Source organism: Geotrypetes seraphini, chromosome 3 (assembly GCF_902459505.1).
Source record: "Geotrypetes seraphini chromosome 3, aGeoSer1.1, whole genome shotgun sequence".
NCBI classification, from domain to species: domain Eukaryota; kingdom Metazoa; phylum Chordata; class Amphibia; order Gymnophiona; family Dermophiidae; genus Geotrypetes; species Geotrypetes seraphini.
The window spans coordinates 198,487,454-198,510,963 of record NC_047086.1 but is presented as its reverse complement, the minus strand read 5'-3'; the positions used below and the strand labels follow the sequence as shown (position 1 = coordinate 198,510,963).

Below are 23,510 nucleotides of genomic sequence, written 5' to 3'. Positions count from 1 at the left end.
TAATCAAGCTTTTTTTAAAAACGTGATTGCCTCTGGAAAAACATGACCGGAACAGCTTCTCCACAAGTACTTCATAAAAACACTTGAGTTCCTTTATATTATACATGAGGTAAAAAATAAATAAATAAATAAATAAAAATCACAGTTTTGATAACAAACTCACCCCTTCCCCTTTTACAAAACCGCAAAAGCACTTTTTAGTGCAGGCCAGCGCACTGAATGCTCTGTGCTGTTCCCGACACTCATAGAGTTCCTATGAGCATCGGGAGCAGCGCAGAGCATTCAGCTTGCCGGCCCTATACTAAAAACTGCTTTTGCAGTTTTGTAAAAAGGGGGGAGGGGGGAGGTTAGGCAGTGATTCCTATTAGAGAATGACACGGTGACAAAATTCATCACCGTCCCCGTCCCCGCGGATAATCGCGGGAAATAAACCCATGTCATTTTCTTGTGTCTATTTCGTCCTCTGTCCTTCACCAGAATTATTCAAAGCAAAGCTAGCGGGTCAGTGGTTGTTGCCATTCATACTCTGATTCTTCCCTCTTTCCTTAAAGAATGACATGAAGATGGTTTCCCGCAGTTATCCGCGGGGACGGGAACGGTGATGAATTTTGTCACCGTGTCATTCTCTAATTCCTATCCTTTTTTTGAGTCATGGACCCCTTTAAGAATCTGATTAAAGCTATGGATCCCTTCCCCAGAAATATTCACATGAACACAACTTTGCATGCAATGAATATAATCTACTTTATTTATTGAGATTTGATTGTCTCATACATATATGACATACAGAAAGTATTAATAAACTTTAAAGTAAACAATCTAAAAAACTTCTCTTTTTATGCAAAAAGTACTGGCCGTTTGTTATAATTATGAAATACAATCCTCTTGTGCTAATTAAAACAGATCTGCTACTACATTTTCTACTACCACAGTTCACGTGAGAAAAATCAACAGTACCGGATTGTATAGTGAATATAAATGTTCATTTTTATCTGACCCTCACAGATCCCCTGAAACCCATCCATGGACCCACTATGGGGGGGGGTCTAAAGACCCCAGGTTAAGAATCCCTGAGCTAAGGCCTTCTTTTACAAAAGCCACAGTAGTGGATCCCAGTGCGGCAAATGTGGCACTGCCCTTAGGCTTTGTAAGTCCAGATTCTATAAACAGCGCTGGAGGTTAGGTGCCCAGATCTGCGCATCTAGCCAGTCTAAACACTTCATTTTTTTTTTCAAATGGCTTAATTATGCACTGATCATTGAAAGCACTATTAAAAATCAATTAAAAAAACATTTAAAAAAATCAATGATCCGGTAAGGGCAGGATTCTGTAAATGATACCCTTAACGGTGGCTGCTTGCAAAAGCAGTGCCGATTGCATGTCAATCATACGACAGCGCCGTTTAGAGTATCACGGCCACATTGAAAGTAAGCGCCTGAAATGTAGGCCAAAGTTTTACATTTCCGGCGCCTACTTTCCACTTCCGGCACTTCCGGCACTGATAAGCGTCGTTTGTAGGCACTCGCGCGCGCCTACATTTTTAAATTAAATTTTAATTGGTTTTAAATGACACGGTCAATTACTGCGCTGTTTATCACTAATTAAAACAAGTTAGGCAGCAGTCTGCGGCTGCTCAATATCTCTCCTCTTTTATATCTTCCTCCCCCCCCTCCCCCCGGGAACTCCTTTCTTCGGGTAAGACTCTCTTGTCTGCAGTACCCTTTTCCTCTACTGCCAACTCCCGACTCTGCCCCTTCTGCCTTGCTGCGCTGTATGCCTGGATCAACCTGCCTGAATCAGTATGCCAGGCTCCATGTCTGGCGATATTCAAATTCAGGCTCAAAGCCCACTTTTTCGAATCTGTGTTTAGGTTCTAACCATTCCAACTTGTAATATACTATATCTGTTTCTCATTCTCTCTGTAGCCCCTACTCTCCCTACCTCTTCATCCCTTTATATTTCCCTTCATGAGCAGCATATATTGATTCACCCTTTGTCCTGTGTGTCTCTCATAATTCAACTGTAAGCTCTCTCGAGCAGGGACCGTCCCTTGCATTTTTAATGTACAGCGCTGCGTGCATCTGGTAGCGCTATAGAAATAATAGCAGTAGTAGTCGTGGTAGGGCGCCTACCGCCATCTAACGTACGACGCACTATAGAGAATTTGGGCCCACGTGTCTAACTCGGTAGGTGTCTATCACTTCAATGTGGCACCTGCTGGCAAGTGGGCATGATTAGGGACAGAGCAGGGTGGATTTGGAGCAGAGTTTGGGTGTGGATTGACTTAGGTGCACTCATTTAAACTAAGAAAATTCTGGCCTAAATGGCATTGCACCTAAGAATTCAGGCCCAAATTCTGTAACAAGCACCTAATGTTAGGCACTTATTTTGGAGGCGCCCATCTAGACAGGCGCCTATCTAAATTGATTAATAAGCTCAATTAAGCTTTTTAATCAACAAAAATTGAAACATAGGCGCCTATCAAGAAAGAGCGGTGCTGCTCAGCGTGATTCATTAAACAGCACCCAATTTTACTTGAATCACGCTGAACAGTGCCTATTTTGGCACCTAACTTTTGGGCGCTTCTTATAGAATTTGCCCGTCAGTGCCTACTGTTGCCTATGAAAGTTTAGGGGTCGCTAGCCGTGATTCTTTTTTTTTTTTTTAAAGTTTTTATTCATTTTTAAAACTTTCAATAAGTACAATATAAGATAAAAACATTTTATTCTTTAAGATCACTTAATATTCTATCAGAAACTAATTCAAATCAAGTATCCCACCCCCCTAATGCCCAAACAATTAACTTCAATTATAAGAAAACAAAAAATCATCCCCACCCCCATCCCCCTCTCAGACGTGTATATTCAAAGGGAAAAAGTAATATTCATTCTTTACAGTAATTAGTTAATGGCTCCCAAACATCCTCAAATTTCTTAAAATGCCCCTGTTGAATAGCTATTTTAAAGATGTGGCATAAAGAATTCCACCCAAATCTGTGACTTAGCTGATCCCAATTTTTCCAATTTTTTGTAATGTGCTGTATGGCAACCCATGCCATGATAAGTAGTAATTTATTATTATTAGACAATATTTGGCTCTTCGCTCTCATTGATGTGCTAAATAATACCGTATCATATGATAATGCCACCGGATTGTCTAATAAATTATTTACTTGACTCCAAATGGAATCCCAAAACTATGTATCAATGGACAATAGAATAGTAAATGATCTAATGTCCCAGCTTCAAGATGACAATGCCAGCATCTATTAGACTTAAAGCTATCTAATTTTTGTAAACAAACTGGGGTCCAGAATGCTCTATGCAACAAGAAAAAACAAGTTTGTCTCATAGATGCCGACAACGTACATCTCATCCTCCAAGTCCAGATTCGCGGCCATTGAGACGCATTAATCTGATGTTTTATCTCAATGTTCCAAATATCACGAAGACCATTTTTTGGTTTCTTATTTAAAAATCCAGACATTAATTTATATCACTGAGCTGCCTGGTGACCCAGGAAATCTGTCTGGAAGCACAGGAACGGCATTGAGTTTTAAGATTTTTCCAGTCAGGGAACCCCTCCTGATGGCCTGCTTCAATTGCAACCACCTAAAACTTTGTGATTTATAAAGACCAAATTTATGTTGCAATTGTGAAAAGTCCAGCAGTTTACCATCTGATATGACATCCTCCAAAGTGTGTATGTCATCCAATGCTTCCAGATGATCTTAAACCCGCCAATTTGAATCTTGGAGTTCAGCCAAAGGGACTGACAATTTGACTTATGAATTGGAATAGGTGTTAAATTATCAATAAATTTTAATGTCTTCCAGGTACCTACTAAAATTCTATTGTCCTTATATAACGTAGGCATTTTGAGACTCAAAATATGACATAATCTCAAAGGAGACATGAATTGCCATTCCAGCCACAACCAATCTGGAAGATTTTCCATGAGCTCCGGGAGGATCCAGTACATACCTTGACGCATAATATAGGATTGATGATACCTATAAAAATTAGGAAAATTTACCCCTCCCTCCGCAATTGGTTTTTGTAAAGATACTAAGGCAATTCTCGCTGCTTTGCCTAACCAAATAAATTTAGTTAAAATACTATTTAATTTCTTGTAAAATGACCCCAGAAAAAAAACTGGCAACATATCCATTTGATAACAAACGACAGGCAAGATCATCATTTTGACAGTTTGTACTCTCCCCCACCAAAACAAATATAAAGAATTCCATTGCTCACACATTTCCATGACCTTTAGCAACAAAGATTTTTCATTTACCGTCATCGACTCTTCCAAAGTTTTATGAATCCAAATGCCTAAATATTTGATACCCTCTTCCTTCCATAGAAAGGAGAATGAATCAAATAACCCTTTTTGACAATGAACATTTAACGAAAGAATCTCTGATTTGCTCCAATTTATTTTATAACCTGAAAATTTCCCAAATTTATTAATCAAATCCAGTAGATGTGGAATGATAGTTTCAGGATTTCTCAAATGAAGCAGAATATCATCTGCATACGCAGAGGCTTTATATTCCCGACCTGTATAAGGAATATCTTGGATCTCCTTTGCTTGTTGAATAGCCAATAATAAGGGTTCCAGTACAATATCTAACAACAAAGGACATCCTTTGTCTAACTCCCCTCTCCAGACTAAAGTGTTCTGAAAAATTATTATTAATATATAATCTAGCAGAAGGGGAACTGTACAAGTTTTGAATCATTTGTATAAATCCAGAACCAATACCAAACCAATCCATTGCTTGATACATAAAGGTCTATTCCACATGATCAAAGGCCTTCTCTGCATCCAAGGATACAGAGAAGGTCGGTTCTTCCATGGCTTTTGTTAAATTTAACATATGAAAAGCCAATCTGGTATTATTTGAAGAATGTCTTTGAGCAAAAAACCCCGTTTGATGCATACCCACGATATAAGGGAGAGCCTTGGCCAGTCTCAAAGCCAGTGATTTAGCCAATAATTTTCCATCTACATTTATCAAAGAAATAGGCCTGTAATTTGATACCAATGTGGGATCTTTATTTGGCTTTGGCATATTCTGCCATAGTAACTGTAATGCATTCTTTAGTCAGTTGAGCCTGATATAATTTTAATAGATGAGGTAATAGAGTATTTTGAAATGACTTGTAAAACTCTACAGTGAAACCATCACCACCTGGAGCTAGCCATGATTCTATAAATAGCATCTAGTGGATAATTGACAACTGCGCCGAATGGCATCTAGGCATTAGACACTGTTTATAGAATCAGGGCCCGAGTGCAGAACTTAGTAGTCAACTTTGATTTGGATCCAAGACATGAAAATCAGCCATTTTCAGTTTTGGATCCGCGACTTTATGTTTCCTCAAAGATGGTCACAAATTCCTAGTGGGTTAACAAAATTGCAGTGTTCATTTGCGGTGGCAGAGTACTCTGTAAGCCAGCAGAGTGAGAGTGTGTTTGTGAGTGTGAGTTGGGGGTATGCTGTGCATGCAGTGTGTAAGAGAACTTTCTTTACTTGTCCTCCTAGTTACCTTGTTTTGGTATAGATCTTGGGCTTCAGCCCGACTTCTGTTCGCGATCTCCTCATACTGAACCCTGACCTCATCGATAATACTATCCAGATCCAGGGCGCGGTTGTTGTCCATTGAAAGAATGACAGATGTATCGGCAATTTGGTTCTGCAAGTTTCCAAGTTCCTGCAAATCACACACAAATGCACCATTTACTGATATGGTTGTTAGTCTCCCTCTCCTCTTAATGGCTTTTTGTTGCAGATATTCGTATTTGCTGAAAAATTCCAAATTTAATAGTTGTCCATATTCTAATGCATGGCAAATTTTATGAATGAATAAATAGCAAGGATTGTGTTTTTATGGTCAGCTTCTAGATGAGAAAAGAACATCTCTCGGCCAATTTAATTCCCAATCGTAATTTTTGAAAAGCCACATATTGATGTCTTACACTCAGCTGGTAGGCAAAGGGGCATGTTTAGGCGAGGACTAGGGAGGGTCTAAATTTAGGACAACCAAGACCAGTAATTGAACAGGAAGAAACGTTCAAGTCAAAAAAAGAAGGGCATCCTAAGTTAAACCTGTTTCAGTCATGCCCAGTGTATAAAAAGGAGTAGTTAAACCCTGGAGAGATTAAGGTATGACCCCTCCTTAATTCCCCAGTGATTACTGTCCCCTACCTCATACCTGAAAGTGACACCGGAAAGGGAAACTTGGCTCCCTGACAACATCTGGTATCATGAGCATTTTGAATACAAGTCTGATGGATGGCCTAGTCGCCTGTTCAATGGGCTTTATACCAGAGGACCCAGGTTCAAATTCTAGGCTGACTCTTTTTTTTTTTTTTTTAAACCTTTAAATTGTGAGCCCTTCCGAAACAGAGATATACCTATACCAGCTGATATTCAGTGTTATTTAACCAGTCATGAACAGCTCCTGGCTAGTTAAATAACACTTAGGTGGCTAAGCACTAATATATTCAGCGGGAGATAGCTGTTGAATATTAGTTCCTAGTGGCTGGTTAAATTTTGCGGCCAAATTGGGTCCACGTAAAATAACTGGCCTATTTATTTATTTGGATTTATATCTTGTTCTCATAGAAGAGTTCAAAACAGGTTACAAGTTTACATACATAATAAATAGGGTTAACAGACATCAGGATTTCCCCGGACAGGTCCTCCTTTTGAGGACTTGTCCGGGTGTCCGGATGGCTTTTCAAAAGCCGGCATTTTGTCTGGGTTTTGAAAAGCTTTTCTCCACATTAGTCGGGCAGGAGGGCATCCGTGCATGCGCAGATGTCCTGCCCAACGAGGGCAGGCAGTGTGCGTGGGGGGAAGGCGGGACTGGGATTGGGGGAGGGGACCGGGGTGTGATGGGGAGGATATGGGTGGAACTGGACAGGCCTGGGGGGGTCGGGTCTAGGAGTCCGGATTTTCCAAACGGAAAATCTGATAACCTTAATAATAGAACGTCACAGGGTATACCGGTAGTAATGTAGAGCATGCAAGTACATTGTAGGTCATGACGTGATAGGACAGTACATATAGGAGCATGACAGTATTCAAAAATACTTAATAGGCTATGACAGTAGAAGACCTCATACAGCATGGGGTGGTGATGTTATGAGTTTGGTATGACACTGCAGTAACTAATAGAGCTTGACAGTACTTTATAGTACCTGACAGTCCGAAGCGTGTCTTAACTGGCCAGCACTGAATATCATCTGGCCAGAAACTTAACTGGCCAGCACTGAATATCACATGGCTACGTTTATAGTGGTCAAAAATAAACTGAATAGTCAATGCCGGTCACTGGAAATAGCATTGGACCGGCATTGAATATCTAGGCTCAGTGCTGACTGCTGGTCTCAATATCAGTCCCATTGTAGCTAAATATTAAAGACACCTGCAAACCTGAAGGCAATTGAGGTGGTTCACATTCAGGTACAGTGGATATTTTCCTTTCACTTTAAAATCATAAGTGTTCGAGGTTTGTGCAGTTAACGCAGAGCTTACAGACATAGGGTAGGGACAGAGACAGCGACAAAACTCACGGGGATGGGACGGGGAAATGAAGTTCCTGCGGGGACAGGGACAAATTTGTCCCTACGTCACTCTCTACTCTTAACATCTGGAATTTTACCTACAGCAGCTGGTGTTTAAAAAAGCTGACCTCCTGGGTTCTGATTTACATCCAGTAATATCTTATTAACACAAAGAATGTGCTTACTTGTTCGTAAAGAGTTTTCAGGAAGTTGAGTTCATCGGTCAGGGCATCTGCCTTTGCCTGCAGTTCAACCTTGTTCAAGTAGGCTGCATCAACATCCTAAAACACAGACGTGGACAAACAGCTTGTTGTAACGAGTCATCCTTAGAGGGGAGATATGGTTGAAGTCTACAAAAATCCTGAGTGCAGTAGAACGGGTACAAGTGAATCGATTTTTCACTCCATCAAAAATTACAAAGACTAGGGGGACACTTGATAAAATTGCAGGGAAATACTATTGAAACCAATAGGAGGAAATATTTTTTCACTCAGAGAATAGTTGAGCTCTGGAACGCGTTGCCAGAGGTTGTGGTAAAAGCGGAGAGCGTAGCTGGTTTTAAGAAAGGTTTGGACAAATTCCTGGAGGAAAAGTCCATAGTCTGTTATTAAGACATGGGGGAAGCCTCTGCTTGCCCTGGATCAGTAGCATGGAATGTTGCTACTCTTTGGGTTTTGGCCAGGTACTAGTCACCTGGATTGGCCACCGTGAGAACAGGCTACTGGGCTTGATGGACCATTGGTCTGACCCAGTAAAGCTATTCTTATGTTCTAATGACAAACACATTAGCTGTGAAAACTTCTGCTCTTTTTTTTGGAAAAAAAGAAGTATAGCTATTCAGTTAGCTTTATTATTCAAGCATACATCTGTTCTATGTAAATACGATCTTTTACTTTGATTTCTATTTATAATGATTGTGTTTGGTGTAATTTATTATGCTTGATTAATGATTGTGTTTATTATTTATAAAAACAGAACTCACCTTCTTCAGCACCACAAACTCGTTCTCTGCATCTGTTCTCTTATTGATCTCATTTTCATATCTTTTGAAAAATGGGAGATGGTGATTGGTTACTGCTTGTCTCTTCAAGGAAAGGATTCGATAAATAGTCACTAAAGAAAAGTTATCACAGTCTGGTGTATTTAAAAAAATGAAATGCTCTTTCTAAATGTAGCCTAGTGTTCTGTACTGTACTATTTTTCCTTTTTCACTGTAGACTTAAGATGTTCCAACCTGGAAAATATTCTTTCTTGTGTGGTGAGCTCAAGCATATCTTTTTGCCTGATTCTTCTTGTGATGCAGTCTATTCAGGGTTTGGAAACCATTAGTCCTAAGTCGAGACAATGGCAAAGGTCACAACTGATGCCAAATTTCCAAGGAGCATTGTCTGAAGTCTGAATATGGTCTGGCAGCATTGCACACGGCGTGTACAGCGGAGCTCCCCAAGCCTTGTCCTCAAGGCTCATAATCCAGGCTGTTTTTCACAATGAGTACGCATCAGATCTATTTATGTTTTCTGCCTTTAATTTACGCAAATAGATCTCATGCATATGAGGGACTGCTGAAAAGTTCTCAGTCCAGCCAACAAAGTTGGGGCAATCTCCGTCAAGGGCTATACACTTACCTCCCCTTTTACGAAGCCGCGTTGGGCTTTTTTATTTCCGGCCACGGCAGTATTAGCTACAGGTATTAGATATTAGGTACAGGAATTCTATGTGCGTCAGAGCTAATACCGTCATTGCCGGTGATAAAAAAAAAAAAAAAAGAAAAGACTAATGCGGCTTCGTAAAAGTGGGGATTAGTCCAGCAATTTTCCACTTTTTTCATTCTGCATTTTTCTGAATGAAACAAAAGTAGCAAATCACTGGACTAAGGGCTCCTTTTACTAAGGTGCGCTAGCATTTTTAGCGCACGCTAGCCGAAAAATTACCGCCTGCTTAAAAGGAGGCGGTAGCGGATAGTGTGCGCTATAACCACTAACGCACCTTTGTAAAAGGAGCCCTAAGTGTATAGCCCTTAATGGAGACTGCCCCAGCTTTGTTGGCTGGGCTGAGAACTTTTCAGCGGCCCCTCCTATTCACTGTGGAAACCTGAACGATTGAGACCCCAAGGACTGAATTTAGGGAACCCCCCATGTACAGCTTCTTGGTATAGTTTGGCACAGTTAATTGCATATGCTAGGAAGACAAATTTCTGTTAGCACTTGAATGAACATAGACTATCTCCATGTCCTCTACCATCAAAAGCAGCAATTCTTTGATAGCGCTATCTTTTCCGAACCAGGAATTTCACGAAAGAAAATTACGCAAATAATGGAAGAGAGAACTGTGCCATAAGCACTATGGGACTCTGAGTTCCCAAGGGTTAATTTGAGGCGCACTATTAGAACACAGTTGACTTCAACAGGGGTATTTTATTATATGGTTAGAATTTTTTTCTGCTACAGGAATTTCAGGATCTTACATAAAAGATGTGCTATTTCAGACTTGGCTAAACAAACTGACTAGCAGGCTTTCTACATGGTTTGTACCATGCCTTTTGCTAATCCCCAAAATCTGGCCTCGGAGGTTTTCATTTTCATAATATGGTGATGATGTAGGGCATGGGTGTCAAAGTCCCTCCTCGAGGGCCGCAATCCAGTCGGGATTTCAGGATTTCCCCAATGAATATGCATGAGATCTATTTGCATGCACTGCTTTCATTGTATGCTAATAGATCTCATGCATATTCATTGGGGAAATCCCGACTGGATTGCGGCCCTCGAGGAGGGACTCTGACACCCCTGATGTAAGGGATTGCACACCCTTTATACCTCTAGTTTCCATCTTGCTACATTTACAGATTTACAATATATTACAACAGAGTGAAAGAAGAGAAAACCATACAAAGACAGAAACATGATATGGGATTCCTGTATCCTTTGGAGCAGATTTTTAAACAGCAATCCTTTTTGTTTGACTCTACTGAAGTCCTTAATTAGCAAGATACAGTTAGGTTAAGTTATTGCTACTCATCGCAAATCCCTCTTACCACAAGGATAATTAATGTTGAGGGGGGTTCAGTAGAACTGGAGAAGCAGAAGAACCAAGTTTTAAGCAATACAGAGTTCTACATACTTTGGATTTTCACATACTTGTTCTTAAAGTCCTCAACAAGATCCTGCATGTTCCTCAGTTCTCCATCCAAGCGATTTTTGTCACTGTGTAGACAATCCAGTTGCTTTCGCAAGTTGGCTATGTAAGCCTCAAAGATGGGCTCAAGCCTATTCCTGTGGGAGTTAGTTGTCTGACCCCCCTGCTCGTGCAACAAGTTCCATTTGGTCTCAAGTACCTTGTTCTGTTGCTCAAGGAATCGAACCTGAAACAAAAAGCATCCCATAGACAAAATAATGCTTCAGCTACTTGAATTATATGCAGGAACACTGCAAAAAAAATCATTAGTGCTTCTGATCTCTTGATTATGTGTTGTCACTCTTTAGAAATAAAACTCTCTTAGAGTTTTCAAATTGATGTTAGACACGCAGATGTTTCTTCACGAATACCTTCAGAGTTAAAAGCGTTTGGCTATTTTTCTTACTACAGGTACTTATCAATAGCTGATTTTAAGAGTAATAGAAATGGAATGTGACAAGGACAAGAGGTCATAGCCTGAAACTGAGTGGTAGCAGGTTCAGGACTAATGTCGAGAAGTTCTGTTTCGCACAGCAAGTGGTGGGAGCATGGAATGCTCTCCCGGAGGAGGTTGTGATGGAAACTTCTGTTCTGGGTTTCAAATGCAAGTTGGATGCATACCTTCTTGCTAATCATATTGAGGGATACGGGAAATCCGGGTCTCCATAAAGGAGTACCTAAATGGGCCTCCGCGTGTGCGGATCGCCGGACTAGATGGACCTAGGTCTGATCTGGCGAAGGCGTTTCTTATGTTCTTATGGAATATATATTTTTTCATAACACAGAGGTATCACAGATTCATTGTCCTGTTCTAAAGCACCCAGTCAAGTTTTTAAGCGAGTGACACACCCATTCCTCCATCATTCCATTCACAGAATGACCTTGCTGAAAGGACTTGAATAGGCTAAATTCTACATGGATTTCTTATAATTTGAAAAAGACTGATTGCCATTAGTCATACTTGTCTTGGAGAAAACTGTAATCTTTTTTTTTTTTTTTAATTTGCAGGTTGTAATATTTTTTTTTAATTTGGTAAACTTATCAAAATTTTTGTTTTTGAGTTTCTTAGGCATTAGGGTCTCTAGTTCATGAGATCTAAAGAAGGGACCTACCGAGCTTGAGCAGACAACTTTGAATAATTCCTATTAGTGCAATGTTAGATATCACAACCTACAAAGAAGTTATTCGAGGGGCTGCTGAAAAGTTCTCAGCCCAACCAAGAAAATTGGGGCAGTCTCCATCGAGGGCTATGCACTTAGTCCAGTGATTTGCCACTTTTTTCATTATGTCGGAAAAATACAGAACAAAAAAGGTGGAAAATCACTGGACGTGAGTGTATAGCCCTCTATGGAGACTGCCCCAACTTTGTTGGTTGAGCTGAGAACTTTTCAGCGGTCCCTCATATCTTTATGTATAACACTTCTTGACATAGATCAGCATACTTAGGTTCAGAAACTTACCTTATCAATGAAAGAGGCAAACTTATTGTTGAGAGTCTTGATCTGTTCTCTCTCTTCAAGTTTCACCTTCTGGACTGCGGGATCTATCTCCAAGTTGAGAGGTACCAGTAAACTCTGGTTGATGGTAACTTCTTGGATACCACCAGGTGGACAAACTGGAAACCCAGGACCACCTCCAAACCCAAGACCTCCCCCAAACCCAAATCCACCAGCTCCACCTGCTCCACCAGCACCAAACCCGCTACCTACACCGTAACTGAAACCCCTATTAGCAAATCCACTTGGAGCATTACCAGCCACAGCAACAGAAATTTTTTTGGATCCACCTAGATCATGGAGGCTCCAAGAGCTAACATTCCCTTGACTAAATTTAGTTCCACCCCGAGATATAGAAGCACCTGAACCAAAGCCAGAGCGGCCCCCAACCGCTACACTGGAACTAGAACTAAAGCCCTTGGATCTATTCATTGTTGTTGTGTGTATTCCCTAGGAAGATAAGAAATAAAAAATAAAAGTTGCAAAGCTGTGGTATGCAGAAGCAGAGCAAAGCCTGAAGGAAACTAAACCCCTCCGAAATTGCTTGGGCTTCTCATTTTATCTGCTTGGAGAACTGGGCTTGGTCTCAGCAGTGTATGGAGATCAACTTACACTTATGGGCTTGGCATGCCTTTCAGCAATCTAGATGTGCATCTTGCTAAACACACCTCTAGAAAGTATGAAAACCAAAGATTAACTGTAATGAAAGAAAATGGTGTTTTCATTCATGCCTTTTGTATGGAGCAGGTTATTAGACTTGCCATTTAAATCTGCATGGATTTGCTCTAATCTTTGTGTCTACATTACTTTGCTTCTCATCAGATTCAAGAGTATGACACATTTTGCTATAAATATCTATTCAATGTGCCTAGCGCTTTGCAAATCTTCACCAACTTAATATAAATGCATGTGAAATATGCTTTGAATGTAACTTGCTTCACTTGAGCATTTTTGTAAAGCAAAGTGCTTAAGAGATCAAATGAGAGTATCAGAGAGGCAGAAGGTAAAATCCCAAATCCCCTCCTTTCCCCTGTGGTCAATAGAACATCTTCTGGTCATGCAGTCAGTACCTCCCGTGTCAGGAGTGTTCATTTCTTCCTGTTTGGTATTTCTGCAAAGGATGGAATCAGGCTGGTAAGGGAGCAGATAGTAAAGCGGAAAGGTCTGAAGCCAATGGTTTCGTATTTCTTGACTGGCAACATTTTAATAGAAACCCCACAGGCACTAAACTCATCTTTGGATGAGTGACTGTACAACATGACTGTGGTGGAAAAAAATGCACCAAAGGTATAAAGTAGATATTAAAACAAACAAACAAAAAATCCCTACTTTTCTTTCTGGAACGGTCTTGCTTTATAAACTAGACTCTACAAGACATTTAACAATAGTAGTCAGAGATAATAAATTTACATAACTTCTACCAGTGGTGTAGCTAGAACTGGGTGGGCCCCTTACAATAACACTCTCCCAAAAAAGGGGAACTTAAGGGAAGGGGAAGGGGAAGAGGAGGAATCTCTTCGGAGCTCCAGTATACAAGCCTTGCAACAGGCAAATACATTTAAGCTGTACTCTATATAGAAAACTTGCCATAGTAACAGAAATAGAAACAGAAATGCAAGATATCTGAGTGGCACGTTTCCCAAAGCTGACACATTACAATTAATACATTTAGAAAACAAGACTTTTTTTTCTACCTTTTTGGTCTCTTCAGCTTTTGTCTGGTTTTCTTTTCTTAAATCTCTTTTCAGGGTCTTCTGTCCTTTTGACACTTCTCCCTTTATTTCTGCTATCCATCTTTCCTCTGCTTCCCTATTCCATCATCTACCGTTTGTGCCCCTATCCCTGTCTCTATCCACCCTCCCTCCATGTTCAGCATCTACCCCCCCCCTCAATGTTTCTATCCCTCTTAGTGTCTAGCATCACTTTTCTGTGTCCCTGTCTCTATGATCCCTCCACATTCAGCATTTCTTCACTTGTCCAGCTTGGCAACTATCTCTTCTTCTCCTTCCATATCCTCCACTCTAGGCCCAGCATTTCTCCCTCTCTTTCCCTTCCCTCTCCCTCCACAATCAGGCATCACACTCTCTCTCCATTGGTCCAATGTATCTCTCTCCCCCTCCACTCAGCCCCTTAGATCCAGCATCATCTTTCATCTTTTCTTCCCTAGGTGTATCTCTTTTTCCTTTGCCTTGAGTCCTCGTCCCTCCACGCAGGTCCTGGTATCTATCCCCCTCTCTCACCACTACCCACGCAGGTCCTGGAATCCCTCTCTTCTTCTGCCTCCACCCCCTATGGTCTGGCATCTGTTTATCATCTACTTTTTCTGCTCCCCCCCCCCCTCCCCAGGTCCCAGCATCTGTTCCCTTCTAACCCCCCAGAAATTCCTGGCATTTCTCCTCCTCTCTCCCCCAGGTCCAATACTGTTCCCAGCCCCACAGGTCCTGCCATATTCCTAACCTCTCTTTTCTCTCTACCTTCCCATGGCCCTTGAAATCCATGGCAAGCAGAGGCAGCAGTAGACAGACTACCTCTGGCTAATGCTACCAGGGTCTCTGGTATATTCTGCCCACAGGAAGTGGCATCAGAGGTGCGAGATGTGGCAGTGGAAAAGTCCTAGTGGTGCCCGTCTACCTTGCTGCCCTGCCTCCCCTTTGCTGCTCTTGACCCCCTGCCGTGCATGTGTGCCCCTTCCCTCGTACCTGCCATGGGTTCTGAAGGTCACAGGAGGATACTGGGGGGGGGGGAGAGAGAGAAAAGGAGAGAAATGCTGGTCTTGCAAAACCTGTTTGGAAGCTAGCAACAGCAGGTGGCCTCTAACATTAGGCAGCTCTGGGCATTCTGTTGGGCTTGCTCAATGGTAGTTATGTTCCTGACATCCTTGTATTTAAACAAGAGTTGAACATATGCAGGTCTGTGTGTGCACATACCCACACCAGAGCCAATACAACTTGGGAAGTAGCAAGGGGTCATTGATGTTTGAGGCGCATCAAAATGCAGACTATTTACAGCCTTTCAGATTCTACCAGAGCTACAGCTAGAAACATCCATCTTAACAAATGGGGACGAAATAGCTCAAGATACTAACTAACTCTGAACCGCAATAAAATCATCCACGGAAGGGGTGATGAACCTAGGGGTATGGTTGAACCCACACCTAGACATGACATTATAGATCAAACACATCATGAAAAATGCTTATGGAAAATGCTTATGGGTTAGAGGATTTAAACCCTAGCTCACCCACCAATCAATGTCCAACGTAACACTAACCCTGGTACTCTCAATCTTTGACTACTGCTAGGCATTACAAAGTATGTGATCAGGCAGATTCAAATGGTACAAAACTCAGCAGCAAGATTTCAGCTGGGAAACTTGAGACAGACGTGTGCCACTTCCCTACTCAGGGGCGTAGTAAGGGGGGAAGGCATGGTCTTGGTAGGAGCGCTGGCACCCATCCTCCTCTCCGCCCCCCCCTTGCTTCTTTTTGACCCCCCCCCTGCCACGCATGTGTGCCCCTTCCCTTCCCTCATACTGCTTTAATTTTCCCTGCGCATGACGAACTTGCTGCTCTGCACCTAGAGAGTGACGTCCGAGGGATAGCCGACAAAACGCAGGCAGCAAGTTTGTAATGTTGCTCATGCCTGGAAAATTAAAAAGGTGCAGGGGAAGGGAAGAGGGCGTGCGCATGGCGAGGGGAGGGGGGGGTGGGAAGGAGTGGGAGGGTGGGGGAGGGGCACAACTCACCCTCGCTATGCCACTGTCGCTACTGAAAGAGTTACACTGGCTCCCAATTGAAAGCAGAGCGCAATTCAAGATCTTGTTGCTGACACAAAATCGTTCATCTCTTGGAACCACAATATCTAGCAGCCAGACTATATTACTGTAAACCCCTCTTTCTCAGACTGAGGTAAAAAGTATCCCTCTTGAAACAAAATTAGTTCGTAGTTGTGAACACGGAGGGTTAAATTGAAACCTTTCCCCAGGAGAAGGAGTGAATTACATTAAAAAAATTTTTTTGGAAATATAACCTTGAAAATAAAAATATTAATTAAGCATAATATAAAATAGATAAAAATAAGCACTAAGGACTCTAAATTGAATATAGAAATAAAATTTAATAACCAGATACTGTATACCAACCCTAGGTAATGAAATTCAGCTTCAGCTTCACTTCCTAAACAGTTCTCCAAATGTTCCAATAAAATTTTCTTTTGATTCGATCACCAACAGAAATGACTAACTGAAGGGTCTAAGAACTAAATAATTTATCTTGCAGCCTCCAGCTTCTCCGAATTCTCCTTTTTCCTCGGGTTAGTGCAGGGGTCCCCAAAGTCCCTCCTTGAGGGCCGAATCCAGTCGGGTTTTCAGGATTTCCCTAATGAATATGCATTGAAAGCAGTGCATGCACATAGATCTCATGCATATTGATTGGAGAAATCCTGAAAACCCGACTGGATTACGGCCCTCAAGGAAGGACTTTGGGGACCCCTGGGTTAGTGTATTGGAAGCTTTCTGTCCTTTCTGTGTAGGGGTACCACGTTGGCGCGCTGTTGCTAGTAGATCTCTCTCTCCCTGGAACCAACCTACTACTCTAACTAAAACTAAATCAATAAGAAAAACCCTATCCTAAATCTAATAACCCCACGGTTGCCTAAAATACTTTCTAAGCTAGGAAAAAAACAGATAATTGATGTTCCCTATACTATTTCCCTCCCCAAAATTTCCTGTATACTGTATAATCACAAAACTCATCCTTCCTCTAAACATAGAGTTCCTTCAGATATTTAGATATATAGCTCCTGGGAATATCCAAAAATTGTACTCGATTAACCTCTTCTATTCCCCTCTCCTAAATAGCCCGAGTGAACTGAATTGCTTGATTCTCCTTCTTCTTTTCCTGGGCACTGTGCTTAAGGGGTCCTTTTATCAAGCTGCGGTAGGGGTTTAACGTGCGTAATACCGCGCGTTAAACCACCTGCTATGCTAGCCGCTAACGCCTGCATTGAGCAGGCGTTAGTTTTTTAGCCGGCCGCAGGGGTTAGCGCGTGATGAAATGTCCAACGCGCTAACCCCGCTAGCGCGGCTTGATAAAAGGACCCTCAAGTGATCACATGATGAGGTGATTTAAAAAGAAACACATCACTGCTCTAATTCATTTCTAATAGCATTCCTGTGACACTGACATAACCATGCCTTTTGCACGTGAATCTTCCTGGTAAGTTACCACCTTCTTACCTTCATGGTTTAGAGATTAGCTCATAGCCTGTTTTTTCCCATTGTTCCTCTATCTCCTTCTTCCTGATACTGACTTTCCCCAACATCTCTCTTCACCCCAAACCAATGAACTCCTCAATACCACATCACTCACTTTTTGAACCCATTACCACACCTTCTCTTTTGTCCATCACCATTCTCTCAGCCCTAAAACTTCAACACTTCTCCCTCTCATTCAGCCATCCCCATTCTCCCTGTGAGCATTTTGCCTGCGATGCAGCAAGTCCCCCTTCACTTCCCCCCTCTCTCACCCGTATCTTCTTGCTCCTTCTTTTTCTCTCTGCTGGGATTATCAACCCCAACTCCGGTCCTCACAACTCCCACCCTATTCATGCAGATCACACTGCAATGTCACCAATCTTATTTCTGTCCCCCCCCTTCCCCCTTCTTCTTTGCCCTTCTCATGTACTCTGTGGAATGCCCACTCTGTCTCCAATTAGCTTGCCTATGTCCATAACCTTATCATCTCTCAATCTTTCCATCTGCTTGCACTGACTAAGACCTGGATTTGCTTGGATGACTCTACTTTGTCTGCCATCCTGAGTCATGGAGACTACCTGTTCTTCCATATGCATCGCCCAGCTGGTTAGGAGGTGGTGTTGGGCTACTGTTCTCATCCCTTGCAGATTTCAACCCCTTATTCTACCTCTGTCTCAACACTTCTATTCCTTTGAAGTCCAATCTATCCATCTTTTTGCATCTCTACCCCTCCACGTAGCTTTTACCAACCCCCTGATAAGTCTCTCTCTTCATTCCTCACTAACTTCGACTCCTGGCTTTCCCTCTTTCTTGAACATTCATCTTCCTCCATCATCCTTGGTGATTTCAACATTCATGCTATCAACCCCTCTGACTCTTATGCTTCTAGCCCTAACATCCTTATTTGATCTTCAGCTATGCTCCATCACCCCTACCCACCCACCCGCAAAATAATTACTGAAGTGAAAGGATACAGCACTCTCATAGGCCCACAGCCACCTCTCATCTTGTGCCACCCCCACCATCACCCCTATCCACTTCTTCTCCAATTGCTCTATCACAAATTTCTCCATGGCAGTCAAGTTTCAAGTTTATTAAATTGTTTGATTAAACGCTTTTCCAATTACAAAGCGTTTTACATAAAATAAAACAGAATTTAAAATGGACTCACTTATACATAATATTCTACTAAACGAACAAGGGTTACATCCTTTAGACAAGAAGAAAACTGGAGACAATGGGAAAGCGGGGAAGAAATACAATATTTGTTAAAAAGGTACATAAAAGGGAAACAAATTAGGGAAATAAGGGGAAAAAATAAGAGACCAAGAAAGGTCATAAGAATGAGTGTTTATAGTCAATATTTAAGGGAAAAGAAATTAACTGATATTATTGTAAAAGTAAACTGTCAGTCAAAGGCTTCTTTAAAAAGAAGTCCTTCCCCTCTGTGACCATCATCTGATAACTTTCACAATCCATCACCCTTCCCTCCAGACCCAGCCAATCTCCACCTGTACATTTAGGAATCTTCAGGCCATTGACACTGGCACTCTCTCCACCATCGTTTCACCCCTCCTCTCTAACACTGTGCTACATAAGTCTGTAAACAAGGCTGTCTTCTCCTATAACACTACTCTCTCCTCTGTTCTAAATACCCTCACTTTCCCTTCCCCATGCTTTTCAAGGCGCCTCAAAACCCAGCCCTGGCTAAACTGTAAAATCCACTACTTAGGCTCCTGTGCCAGGTCTGCTGAACATCTCTGGCTCAAATCCCATACTCAAGCTGAGTTCATTCATTTCAGATTCCTGCTGACCTCCTTCCAATCTGCTCTGTCATTTGCCAAAGAAGATTACTACACACGCTTAACTCTCTTGGTTTCAAGATTCGCAGCCTCTTTGCCACACTGAACTCCTTTCTCAAGGTCTCCCCACTTCCAACCCCTCCTTTGCTGCCTTTAACAAACTGCCTGACTTGATATGTCAAGCTCCGTCTCTGGCAGTATTCAAATCCAGACTCAAAGCCCAGTTCTTTGAGGATGCTTTAAAGTCCAAACTCCAACCTTCCTACTAAGCACCAGTATCTGTCTTACCATTTCCTCTGTAATTCCCCCACCTGAGCAGAGTGTATAGATGCACTTTCTTGTCCAGTTTGTCTGTAAGCTCTTTGGAGCAGGGACTGCTCTTCTATGTTTTGATGTACAGTACTGCATATGATTAGTAGAAGTAGTAGTAACCTTAAACATCTGCTTGAGGTAACAAAACAGAAACTAGAAGTGTGGCAGATGCTTCCATTATCTCTACCAGGCAGAATAGTTTCTTCCAAATTATAATATTTCCAAAATGGCTGTATATCCTCCAAATTCTCCCTCTAAAACCCAAAGCCAAAGACATAGGGCTCCTTTTACTAAGGTGCGCAGCGTTTTTAGCGCATGCAGGTAATTACCGCATGCTACGCTTCTAGAACTAATGCCAGCTCAATGCTGGCGTTAAGGTCTAGCGCACGCGGCAATGCAGCACGCGCTATCCCGTGCGTTAAAGCCCTAGCGCACCTTTGTAAAAGGAGCCCATAGCCTAACTGAATAAAGATGCTTTTGAAATTTTGTTGGGCAGAAAAGAAACCAAGGACACAGGTACCCTTAACCTGTAATCTGTTCTGAGCTCTTTGGGGAGAATGGGATAGAAAACAAATGAAATAAATAAATTTTGTACGGTAATTGGCATTCTAGTGGCTTGGGGTTGCCGTATATGAAGATTTATAATTATGTCGATCTCCTTTGCCACATTAGTGATTGGCTGAGGGATCAACAAGCATATACCCCAATTATTTTTTGAGGTGACATTCTTAACCCCCCTATCATATTAGCTCTTTGCTAAGAGTTCCTCTGAGATTGTTACCTGCGTATTTGTGGCAGTGTGCTTGTTCACTTGTTGAGAAAGGCCTGGGGATTTCTGTTTGTCAACTGGGGCAGTGATGTTAAAATCTCTGATCCATTACCCATCTGAGGCAATGTTGAATTCAGATAACAAGTCTTTTTTTCACTTAGGGAGGCAGAGGGACTTTTATTACTGGAACGTCTATTAGATGCATACGAGAATTTGCTCACGCACCCTGAATTCAGTACTAGGGTCTCAACCAGATGGGCTGACCAATATGCAAATTGCCAAATGCAACATTACTTTTACATACAAGCAGCAGCGAGACCTACCGCAACCACCAAGAGCCCACAGACCCGATCCTGCCAGGAGTGTGAACTCCTCCCCCTGCAGTCCATTGGAGAGATCAATCTGCCTGCTTTTAAATATCAGCAGCAGTGGAGATCAACTGCTTTTACACCTAAGCAGCAACGAGACCAGCCACAACCACCGAGAGCACACAGACCCGATCCTACCAAGAGTGTGAACTCTTCCCCCCATGCAATCCGCTAAGAAGATCGACTGTCGGCTCCGGGCGGCTTTCCCGCAGAGGAGAGAATCCTGCATTCACCGTGGGCCTCATCTGGGGCAGCCTCCTTGGAGCGGCTGGGGCACGGGCAGTGTGTCTGGGAGGGAATGCATGGATGGGAGAACATCGCAGGGGAGGAGACATAGAGGCATCCTGGGACTGTCTGCCAAGTCTCTTCCCTGAAGAAGCCCTTTCTGGAAACGTCAATCGCTCCTCCTAAACTTACTTGCTCCACTTCATCACTGACGCTGAAACCGTGGATTGAAGACAAAGTTTTATTTTATTTTTCTTTCCAGCTTATGATTTATCTTTAATCTTATCTATTGTTTTGCCTTTTGTCTTTGTTTTGTTCTATTTCTATCATTTAAATTTCTCCAGAATTCTACTGTTCAACGGCTCCCCCTTCTGCTTCTATTCCTTTCTCTCCTCTCTTCTACCTTCCAAAGTATTTAGATCAATGCTGTCTTGTTAAAATGTTTATTTTATTTTTATTTTTCCTCTAACTCTACTTTTCACTTCTCTATTACCCTCCAGGTACTTTAGTTAGATTGTGAGCCTTCGGGACAGTAAGGGAATTTTTCAAGTACCTTTCTTATTTCTAATCTTAATGTATATTTTCTGTAAACCACTTAGAACCTAACGGATGTAGCGGTATATAAGAAATAAATTACATTACATTACATTACTTGTTATCTTTAGATAAAGATAGTTTGCAACTCCATTTAGGTAAAAAACATTCACTTTTTTTGATGGACTAGCCCCGGATAAGGTGTCTATTTCAGGGATCCACGGAGCATTGCTTTTTGTGGCTAGGAGGAAGGATTCTGGTGTTGTAAAACAAAGAAGGGAAGAGGATTTGGGAACTTCACTGGTGGGTTGGGATATGGATGCAAGTATCAGGGGCACACCTCAAGTGGTTCATAGTGCACCGTTACACGAATGTTATTTCAGAACTGTGCATAGGGCCTGTTTTACATCTTTGCTGCTCTTTAAAGTTGGATAGTTGCTTTTTTTTTTTTTTTTTTTACAAACAACAGATGTTTGCAGTAATGGATATTTCATACCTTTTGAAGCTGCTCAGCAATACAGTCCTTCTGCTTAGGCATCTCAGCTGGTTGGCCAAAGGGTCAATTGTACTCCTGCAACTTTGCTGCTAGAGCTACCTGTATCTAATCATATCCTAGGGAAGGGATCCAGGCTGAAAATGGGGACTTTTTAGGAAGAAATGCATCTTGCAGGAATGGACCTCTGCAGATTCGCCATCATTTGGAAGCGGCGAACAGATTTGTCAGCTGGTGGGATGGGAGGCTAGAGATGCAAGCCTCACCTACAAGCGAAAAAAATAGGCTTTTGTTCGTATGGGACTCATATCTACAGTCACTGCTCCAAAGAGTGTACAGTTTGATTTTGAGTATCTTATAATGAGGGCAGGAGAAAATTTTGGATATGAGAAATGCAGACCTCAATGTGTGGTGTTAATTGGGAGAAGGTGAGGAGGAATAGATGGGTAAGTTTATCCTGCTTTCATTGTCAGAACAGAAGTTATAAGAGACCTCAAGTTCTGGAATATATTTGACAAGACAAGGGTTTGTGGGGAGGTGGGAAGGTTTGGGGGGATTTGAAAAATAATTGATAATGGTACTTTTTGTTATTGTTTCTGTGTCTATGCTGGGTCCAAGTTTTTCGGTGCAGCTTACAGATTCACTGAACAGTCTTACCATAGATTTTGCTGAAATCTCCTCAGGTTTTGTACTGAAAAGCAGGAACTCCTCATGGCCATGCACTGCAGAACTCACTGCATTAGATTGGCACTTCTCTGAGAATCTCTTTCAGTTAACCCTTACTTCTGTAACCTTAGTGTTATCAGCCAGATGCTATAGTTCTTTGAACAACTTTCTTTAATAACTTGAAGTAAACAATAAACACGTACAATTTGAAGATTTCAAGGCAGTCAAGGCAGTGTACAGAACCTTCTTACTCTACCAGCACATTCTATTCAAAGGAAAGCTGACAGTGTGTCCACAAATCTTGTGGGAAATAACACTGTGCTAGAGATTGACCCTAAGAAGTATTAAGCTAGCAGAAATAAAGGGTGAAAACCTGGTGAGAGGACAAAGCTAGACCCAAGTATTCATGCAGCCATGCGGTCTACAAAATGGATTCTGTTCTCTCCCAGAAGCTAAAGAAGGGCAGGCTTAAGCTGTCTGGTAGCAACTTGGCACTCTAGGAGAAGCAAAGCTTACTGGGGATTTGAGTCCACAGAGCACACTTTAATTACACATCTTAGCATAAACACTTATATACTTGATTTATACAAGAACTAAGAAAATGCTCACATAAAATGGATGCAGAACAGTGTCAGTTATGACTTGACCATTGCATATTAATGTGCTGCTTGTATTTCTTGTACCCTGTCACCAATAAAATTGTTGAAAAAAAAGACCAAGTCCATGGATAAAACGATTTTATTTTGGAAATATTTTTAAAAATTATTTCTCACCCATCTTTGAGATAAATTAGTGTGCAACAGTCTACGGTTTATAAGAATTTTATTGGACATTAGTCAGAAA

The 23,510-nt window shown here is 41.8% G+C and overlaps 1 protein-coding gene across 1 annotated transcript in view; it reads right to left on the bottom strand.

Annotated features, from left to right (window-relative positions):
* The window catches only part of LOC117357790 (keratin, type II cytoskeletal 5-like), a 38,924-nt gene extending 26,160 nt beyond the window's left edge, over positions 1 to 12,764 (bottom strand). Inside the window, exons 1-5 of the mRNA XM_033938902.1 lie at positions 12,210 to 12,764; positions 10,713 to 10,936; positions 8,561 to 8,621; positions 7,764 to 7,859; positions 5,556 to 5,720 (exon numbers count right to left, since the gene is read on the bottom strand). Of these exons, the coding sequence (XP_033794793.1) occupies positions 5,556 to 5,720; positions 7,764 to 7,859; positions 8,561 to 8,621; positions 10,713 to 10,936; positions 12,210 to 12,677 (1,014 nt within the window). The 5' untranslated portion in view covers positions 12,678 to 12,764. The remainder of the gene's footprint in view (positions 1 to 5,555; positions 5,721 to 7,763; positions 7,860 to 8,560; positions 8,622 to 10,712; positions 10,937 to 12,209) is intronic.
* Between the last annotated feature and the right edge of the window lie 10,746 nt (positions 12,765 to 23,510).